The sequence below is a fragment of the Alligator sinensis genome, unplaced genomic scaffold, assembly GCF_000455745.1.
Source record: "Alligator sinensis unplaced genomic scaffold, ASM45574v1 scaffold1097_1, whole genome shotgun sequence".
Lineage (NCBI taxonomy): Eukaryota > Metazoa > Chordata > Crocodylia > Alligatoridae > Alligator > Alligator sinensis.
Window position 1 is genome coordinate 1,986,329 of NW_005841950.1, and position 9,604 is coordinate 1,995,932.

The following is a 9,604-nucleotide window of genomic DNA, read 5'->3' on the forward strand; positions in this document are numbered from 1 at the left end:
GGCTACAAAGTGGTTTGGGTCATAGTTACCTGAGAGATTGCTAAGATCTGCACAGGCTCATGAGCTGGATGGCTGTAGCTGTAAGCCCCAACTGCAACATCCATCAAACTTAATGGAGTGGCTTCTAGAGAGGACAGGTGCCTAGAGGACTTAGGAATGAGGATCATGAGTCACATAGGACCTTGGAAACGTATGTTCCCATTTGTCTTTCTGTCTCCCAGTTTCTTATCTGTAAAATGGGGGTAATTGCTCTTCCCCACTTGTCAGGTTTATGGTGAAGATAAAATACACTAAAGACTGCAAGGTCTGTTAGGAGTGGGGCCCAAAAAAGAAAGGTAGAGCTGCAACTGTAGGAAATAAGAGCAGCCTGGTACTGGAGGGGCACTCTGGACAACATGTGAACATGTGTTCCTAGATGTACATTTTTTTACCCATAAACCCTCCTGGTTTAATTATCTTACACTGTGCTTTCATCATTGTTTTGTGCTCTTCTTTCCAGATTTTGGATCTGGCCAAGTCACAACCAGAATGTGTGCATATCACACACTTTTAATGCTCCCATCCCACTGCCACTGGTGTTAAAACCTGAATCCAGGACATCTGGTTCTTAAGACATAAGCTCTCACTGCCTAAAAGCTGCGACTCAGGCAAGGCTGAAGGAGACTGCTCAACCGTGCCATTGCAAAGCGGGGGCAGAGGGTTAGAGTTGGAGGATGTTACAAATATTGAGCAAAGAGCTCCTGCTGAGCTTCTCAGGAGAGTGGTCTAGCCTGCAAAGGCTAACAATGGACAGGGGGAAGGTTGAGCTGAGGAACTGAATCAAGAGCATGGTTTGATGAAGGTTGGCAGCCTCTGAGGAAATTGTATAGGGGTGAAGAGAGATGTGAATTGCAGTGAGGAAGCCCCTAAGAAACCAAAAAATGCTCTGTGCAGCCCCCATGCATGGATCAGTCCTCCTACATGTGCTACAGTACATTATAGCCGTGCGAGAGAAGGGCCGTTTGACATCACCCCCTGCTTCCACTTGCTTTTGCTGCTGTCTCCATTTTTGCAGTGTCTGGGTTTGAAGATCCTGCAAGGAAAGCAGGTTGAGAATTTGGGGTGAAATCCTGGTCACATGAAAGTCAGTGGCAAAACAATAGTATTCCCTCAATATTAACCTCTCCCATTTTTTAACCATGAATCTGGTATTTCCAGCAACATCAGCTGGGGCTCTGGGATTTGTGAGCAATATTTTGGGAAACCATGGAATTCATGCAGGGAGTTACTGCAGAGAGCGGTGTCCACTGCCAGCTGTTGTGTGACCCCAGGGATCCCTCCACTACCAGCTCCTCCCTGAGACCTGCAGTGACCCTGCACCAAGCTCTCCCCTCTAAGAACATAAGAACTGCCATTTACTGGATCAGACCATAAGTCCATCTTGTCCAGTATCCTGTGTGACACAGGGGCAGAGTGCATGATGACAGGCAGAGGGCATGGGTATGACCAAGGTTTTCTCCAGTTGTTCTTCTTTCACTTGCAGCCTCCAGCATTTAAGGTCCAGGAAGTTCTGATTCAGAGGCTGTACCCCTGACTCCTATGCTCAATAGCTGCTGATGCCTCTTTCTTCCAAAAATTTATCCATTCCCTTCTTTGAATCTGGCTGCACTGTCAGCTCCCAAAACATCTGTAAGACCCCTTTTAACGGGTTTAATGTCCCCTGCACAATGGCAGCCTTTCTCTCTTGGCTTTAAGGATGAATCATGCATAGAAGTCTCTGCGTCAATGGGAAGATGACTTCAAGATCTTGTGGAAAGGAGAAATAGGGGTATCTATAGGGTTGTTCAAAAGGGTCCTTAAGTGGATATATGTGGGTGGTAGGACTCTGGCTCTAGGGTGGCTGCCCAGAGCTGCAAAGGACAGATTTCTAAGTGACACAGATACTCTGTTTTACTCTGCAGGTTTCTGTAGTTAGAGGCATAGAGAAGGATTCTGTCTAGGTCCATCCTGGGAATGGAGATGCTAGGTAGGTACAGAGGTAACTGTTGTACCAAGAGGGTTTTGGTCAGAGAAGGGACTGTGCTCTCACTCTGTTTCTGTTTTCCTCCCTCTCTCAGACCTTATTGTCTCTTTCTCTGCTGTGACCTGGGATCCCAAAATGAGTAGCTGCTTCTCCCCCAGTGGGGACTATTACTGGGGAGATACCTCCATTAAAGCTACAGATGTGCCCAACCTGGTAGGGAAGCTATCTCCCAGTGGTTTGAGCCAGCCCCCCAGGGCAGCCCTGGGCTCTGCAGACACTAGCTCCTGAGCCACAGGCTCCAGGTAACAGAGAGAGACCCGAGGAACATGCTGGGGACGGGCAGGAGAGGGAGACTGCATGCACAGCCCTGGGAGCCTCAGCTCTAATGACTCTTCTTTTTTAATGAGCTTCTTGTAGGACTTACAGCTGTGTTAGCAGCTGTGAACCTACTGCCCTTGCTCTCCTCTTTCCTGTGGTCAGATTTGCCTCTCTGTAAGGAACTGAGAAGGGAAAAGACCAGTTTCATTTTCATGACTTATTTTCACTGATGCAGAAACTGATGCAGAGAGATGTGCATTGGCTTGCCCACCCGGCCAGGAGTAGAACCAGATCTCCTGAACCTCAGGCCAGTGTTTTCTACACTAAGCCAGGCAGTATCTTTTTTTCCCTAAAGATGGGGAAGGCTATATTTGTTCCCTCCATACTCCCCTTTGGGGAAGGGTTTGAGGAGAATTCTGCTCCTGGTCTTTCACATCTTCTGACAAGTAATGTTATTTTAGCTTTTTCCCCTCCTTTCAGTTTCCTCTTTTTGAAGTTGCCATTTTTCCCCGGACTGGGAAATGATTTATCTTGGGGCTGTCTCCCTCTCTATCTTTCCCAGAAGGTAACTGGGTGATGAATGGTCATATGAAAGAGAATCCTCATCAGGAAGGACCTGAGTGAGGGGAATTGAATGGGATGTTGCTGGGGAATGCATCTGGGAGACCTGAACTTGGAAAAGGCTGCAAACCCACTCACGGTGAGGGTGGCCTGAGGAATTTCAGCAAGGCCAAGATGCAGCAGAGCATCCCCAAGGGACAGAGACAGAACACATGCACAGAGCGTGGGAAGAGCTTCAGCTGGAGCTCACAGGGAATGACACATCACAGGGTCCACGCAGGGGAGAGACCCTGCAAATGCCCCCAGTGTTGGAAAAGCTTTATTGATAGTCCAACCCTAAGAAAACACCAGAGAATCCACATGGGGGAGAAACCCTACAAGTGCCCAGAGTGTGGGAAAGGCTTTTGCCAGAATTCACAGCTGATTGGACACCAAAGCATCCACATGGGAGAGAAACCCTTCATCTGCTCCAGCTGCAGGAAGAACGTCTGCGACTGGACGGCCAAGCTTTATCAGACACAAGAGAACCCACATGGGAGAGAAACCTACCTCTGCCTCAAGCGCGGGAAAAACTTCTGTGACTGGTCAACTTTTATTGGATACAAGAGAACTCACATGGGAGAGAAACCCTACCACTGCCCTGACTTTGGGGAAAACTTCAATCAGAGATCAAACCTGATCAGGCACCAGAGAATCGGTGGGAAAACCCTATAAATGCCCTGACTGTGGGAAGACTTTCAGTCACAGCTCCACCCGTATGGGGCATCAAACGACTCTCATAAGAGAAACTGTGTCAGCACCCTGAGTAGGGCTGTCAGAAATGAATTATAATAGGGTAGGACCATGTCTATAGCTAAGGCTGATTTTTTCTAAGTGCTCTAAAATCAATATTCTGATCCTAATTGTCTTGATATTTGCTGCATCACATCTGTGCCAGAGATCTAGGTAGTGTTGGAAGCACAAGGTCATGGCCCAGGCATAGCTGAGTTATGGCTCCCCTAGTAATGAGCCACTTTTAATATTCAGCTGTCTCTAAAACCAATGTGAACTGAACCCTCTGCAAACTAGGAAATGCAAAATTAAGGTATTTGTCATACCTCTGATGCAGCCTTAACTCTGCCTTCTCTGTGGGATGCCCTAATATGCTAGTAACACACACACTCTGCCTTCATAGATACTACAGAACACAGAATGTCAGGGATAAAGAACATGAGCACAGCATGACAGCTGGGCAAGGGTCTTAATCAGTCAGCTATTTGTGTGTGGTTACTTCATTTTTTATTATCCCTTGTCCTGCCTTAAAACATAGTCAAAATTGCATCCCCACCAGAGAATTTGAACCCCTAGGCTTTTATTTCTCTGAAATTATAAGTCCTAGCAGCATTGCTCAAATACATTGCCCTTCTGTTCTCCCTTTCTCTGCTACTTAAATGCTTCCCCCTTCTCCCACTTCGCTGCCCACGCAAATGCTCAGAATGATGGCACCACAGAGGTTAAACAATATCAAATACATTGTGTGGCAGCCATATGTATTGAGGGAAATGAAAGAACCCCCCCCTCCTTTGTTCACAGTTGGGTGGAAGGCATGAGGTGTATTGCTCAAATTAGGTAGCGACATTTTTCAAGCACCACAGAGATCATAGAAAATGAGGGTTGAAGGGACCTCGGGAGGTCACATCTAGTCCAACCCCCTGCTTAAAGCAGGGCCATCCTCACCTAGATCATCTCAGCCAAGGCTTTGCCTAGCTGGGTCTTAAAAACCTCCAAGGATGGAGACTCCACAATCTCTCTGGGTAACCTGTTCCAGTGTTTTACTACCCTCCTAGTGAGAGAGGTGTTCTTCATATCCCTTGCTGCAACTTGAGCCCATTGCTCCTTTTTCTGTCATCTGTCACTACTGAGAATAGCTTAGCTCCATCCTCTTTGGAACCAACCTTCAGGTTGTTAAAGGTTGCTATTAAATCCCCTCTAAGTTTTCTCTCCTCCAGAGTAAATAAGCCCAGTGCCCTCAGCCTCTCCTCATAAGTCATGTGCCTCAGTTCCTCATCATTTTTGTTGCCCTCTGCTGGGCTCTCTCCAATTCGTCCACATCTTTTCTGTAGTGATAAGGCATTTTTAATCACACCCTTCATACTGCTCAGAACAACGCCTACAGAAGGCTGTGCATTTTGCAGTGCACTTGGTTGTGATATGCTGATGTTATGGAAGGAACTTTAAGGCAAAGAAAGTCATTTACATTGGTGCACACATGGCAAGGTAATGAGACATCCTCAAGGTTGCCCTAACAGGTGATAGTTTCTTCCCACTCCTGCACCAGCCACTGGACAACATATTGGCAAAAAGCAATGCACTGTAACTTCCTGGTTTGTTCACTGCCTTTTTGAACAAGATCCTGCTTTTCCTTTTGGGCAAAAGCTTCAGGCTAATATCCTCCAACCAGCAAAGTCCTAAAGCAAAGGATTACCACACATCTAACACACAAAAGAGTTATCTTTATACCCAAACTTGGGGACTGCAAACACACAAGGAGGACGGCAAGCTCTGAGGGAGCACACTGATAAAGAAAAGACATGCAAGCAGACATGCTGGAGATGACATAGAGACAAGCAGACAGCCATGCTGGAAAACACAATGGCACCATACTCATCGCCAGCACCCCAAGCTGGCTGCAGCCTGTATCACTTTGAACACACTGGGACCAAGTAATTCCCTTCCTTTGTCCAGCTGCCAGGAATAGGCCTGCATTGCCATCCATGCACCAAGAGAAAGAAACACCTCAATCATGAGTGCCCACGAGTGCCATAGCATGTGGCTATGATCCCCACAAACAAGAGTGAACTCTATACTTGAGGCATGCCTGCCCCAGTTTCAGTAGTTTATGTGTGCACTGGGTTATGTTCAAAAAAGTTTTTATTATTTACAATTCCTTGGTGGAAAAAAAATCATAAAATCTTTGCAGAAAACAAGATCCTATTACCAAGGGGTATATACATTTTCCTCCATTACACATAGCCTCAGAGTAAGAACACAGCACATCCCTGATCCTTCATCAATGACCAATTACAGCATGTAGCCAGGGAAGACTCTGGCTGTTCATGATGTTCAGAAGGTCTCTGAACTACCACTTCCCAGCATTACTGAGTACTCTCTCCATTTGTTTCCACAGATATTGTGTAAAATGCAGCAAACCCCTGTCATACAAAGCAGGTATTGCCCGGCAGTGGCCAGCTTCATCATCAGGCACCTCCACCTTCTCTTCAGTCTTCAAAATGCACGTTCCACTCACATTGTACAGTCCTCACTTTTGCATTGTGTGGACTTGAGGATCCTGTAAGGGGAGCAGATTGAGAATTTGGGGTGAGATCCTGACCATGTGAAGGCCATGCTGGATATAGCTGAACTGGTCCTTTTCTATCCAAACATCCAGTAAAAATCTGTATAAGCTAGATATGTAGAAGGTAAGTTGGATCTCCTGGTGGAATCACAGCATCATTAATGCCACGGCAGTTCTGGTAGCCAGGCATCCCTGTTTCATTGCAGAAAACAATCTAGAGTTTCAACAGATCTTGGCATCAGGACTTTCCCATGTCACTCTACATCAGCACTGGTGAGCTTTCCATGGTGACCGACCAAGTCTTGCAGCACTCTGAGGCCCCATATTGAGGAAAGGGGACAGATATATGGGTCTTACCCATGATCCCAACAACTGGAGACCCCCACCCATACACATTCATTAGTAACCTCTTGTGCATTGTCAGACTTAATAATCAAGGTGCAGCATCCCCTCAAGACCACCCCGCATGTCTACGACAAAAATTTTGACCATTTATCTGATGCTACCAAACAGGCCAATAGCAACCAGTGGTGTTGAGCTACCAGAGAGTGAAGGCTGTATGCTTCTCCATTCTTAGGGGAATTTATGCAGTGTTGTGCCACTGCTGCTCTGAATGAACACTGTGCAGGTGTCTATGAATGTGGCTTTTGACATCCTGAAGTTTTGCTGCTACTGCAGATCATCCCAGGTTTGCATCACTATCCTTTCCCAACAGGCAGTGGTACTTGGCCACATCCAAAGACAGCTGGCCAATTAGTAAACTGCTCCAAGAAAGGTTATGCAGAAGTGATTCCTCTCTTCCATTCACATCTTCCTTGACTCATAAGGTCCACAAGGATTCAACAATATCATGACTGTCTCCCAAGGTATGTATGAACATCAGCTTATTTGCACTATGGACTATCGGGAAAGCAATGCTCAGCAGTGTTGCCTCCATACTGCTTCTGCAAGTGGCTTGAAAACAATCTTAACTTCCAAAGCCCAATAAATGATAAGATGACAAGAAAAAATCCTAGGACGTGGCTACTGTGCTCCCAGACTGCCAACATTTCCGTGGCTTGTGGGAGCTACCCCCCGTGCAGCATGAGAAGAATCCCAGAATGCACTTCCCAGAATGCACGGGCCTCCTGCTCAGAACATGCACTTTATATTGTGAAAGTGCAGCACTGCGTGGACACAAGGGCTGAAAAGGATAGTAGCTTAAGCTATGATAGACTCAGAGGGTTGAAAGGGACCTTAAGTCACCTGCACCCCAACAGATGCGCATCCAGCCTTTTCTCAAAAATCTCTAATGAAGAAAACTTCCTGATGTCCCTAGGGATCTCGTTCCACTGGCCTGCTGTCCCTAGAGCGAGAGAGTCTGATTCTGGTTTCATAACCAACAGCATGATCCTAATACATCTCAGCCGCTGTGTGTACATACTGCTTTTTAGAAGAGTTACTGCTGGTTAGCTAAGGTAGAGAAACAGAGTAGCTGAAATAATTGCAAGTGCAGACCAAATCTTAATCACCTCTCATCAAAGTGTTTATGGCTTTTCTCTTGTGTGTGAAGCCTCTGCAGTGTTAACCAGGGAGGAGCTTTCACTGAGGCATTTCCTAATGTCAGGCTTTGTGTCAGGTTTTTCTTTCATGTGGATCCTATGATGGGAGTTCAGGTGCGAGCGGCTGCTGAAGGTCTTCTCACACTGAGGGCATTTGTAAGGCCTCTCCCCTGTGTGGATTCTCTCATGGATGATGAGGGCTGATTTGACCCGGCACCGTTTCCTACAGTACAGGCACTTGTATGGCTTTTCTCCCGTGTGGGTTCTCTGATGCGTTATAAGGTGTGAAGAGCAAGTGAAGTTCTTCCCGCAGACGGGGCAGTTGTAAGGTCTCTCCCCGGTGTGGATTCTCTGGTGGACAATCAGGGCTGAGCTGTCACTGGATCTCTTCCCACAGTCAGGGCACTTGTAGGGCTTCTCCCCAGTGTGCAGCCTCTGGTGTCTGATTAGGTCTGAGCTCTGATTGAAGCTTTTCCCGCACTCTGGGCATTTATAGGGTTTCTCCCCTGTATGGATTCTCTGGTGTTTAATAAAGGTGGAGTTCGCTGTGAAGCTTTTTCCACATTCAGGGCATTTGTAGGGTCTCTCACCTGTGTGGATTCTCAGGTGGGTCACGAGGTTTGGGCTCTGGTTGAAGCTCTTCCCACACTCAGGGCAGGTATAGGGTTTCACACCCGTGTGGATTCGCTGGTGTATAATAAGGTGTGAACGGCTGCTGAAGCTTTTCCCACACTGGCTGCACGTGCTTTCTCTCTCCCCCATGTGGATTCTCTGCATTCTGGGGCCCTTGAAGGGCTTTTGACCTTTCGCACAGGGAAGGGATTTCCCCACTTTCTTCACCGAATGCTTTCCCAGTTCCCTCTCTGTGTTGCACTGGCCCCCACGGGATTGTTTCTGCTTAGTGTTGCAGCAAACATTCCCTTTGCATTTTCCCAGTGCTGTCCCACGTGGTTCTCCATGCTCAGGATGGGCGGGTTGAGAACTCTCCTCCCCATTCTCAGTTTTGATCCCATCACCTGCCAGGATAAAGAACAGATCATGATTTGAGTCATTCCTTGTTTCAGGAGGGAGTGTCAAGCTAGAGAGAAAAATTTAGGAAGAAATATTGCAAGAGTCTTAGGGAATGAACCCAATTGAATCTCCCCAAATCCTCCCCCAGAAGGGGTTGGGGAACAATTCAGCTCCCACCTCAGGGAGGGCCCCAGTTTGATCTCCTCAGACCATCTGAACACTGCTGAGAAAGGAAAAGTTCATAAGCAGGGAGCCAAGTATCAATCAGAATGGGTAGGACACCCCTGGGTCTTGTCCAGCCTCAAGGTGTGACATCTGCTGGGTACAGTCCATCCCTAAGGGAGCTCAAAGGCTCTCTGTGGGAATCCCACCCATTTCCATCATTCACCAATGGCTACTGAGTGGGTTGAACCAAAACCTTACCTGGATTGAGCATGCCTGGGATTTTCCTTCCTTCTGAGCCCTGTAGGCCTGGGATCCATGGATCTTTTCCCTGTTCTAGCTGGGAGATCACTTCAGGTTTGGGAATTGGAAATCCTGCTTTAGAAAAAAGCAAGTACATGGGATCAGGCTGAATTGTTCATGTGATTGTTCAAGTTCCATGACTGGAATCCGTGATTATCACAAATTAGAAGCTTAAATCAATGGGGATGTAGACAGCAGAGAGCACCTAGGATCTACAAACCTCAAGCCATGTGCTGGAACAGCCCATGTAAGTAATAAGGGGCCCAATGGGCAGCAGAGCAGGGGGACACCAAACACATCCAGCAGAGGGCTTAAGTGTCTCTATACTAATCCTAGGAGCATGGGGAACAAGCAGGAGGAAATCACATTCCT

At 47.1% G+C, this 9,604-nt stretch overlaps 1 protein-coding gene across 2 annotated transcripts in view; it reads right to left on the reverse strand.

Moving 5' to 3' along the window:
• Positions 1–5,812: 5,812 nt before the first annotated feature.
• LOC102382797 (zinc finger protein 501-like) overlaps positions 5,813–9,604 on the reverse strand; it is a 13,346-nt gene continuing 9,554 nt past the window's right edge. The window contains exons 4-5 of one of the 2 annotated variants that reach the window (XM_014518359.2): positions 9,191–9,304; positions 5,813–8,772 (exon numbers count right to left, since the gene is read on the reverse strand). In XM_014518359.2, coding sequence (XP_014373845.1) covers positions 7,742–8,772; positions 9,191–9,304 — 1,145 coding nt within the window. In that variant the 3' untranslated portion in view covers positions 5,813–7,741. Of the gene's footprint in view, positions 8,773–9,190; positions 9,308–9,604 lie in introns of both variants that reach the window. The other variant, XM_025199836.1, reaches the window with a different exon arrangement.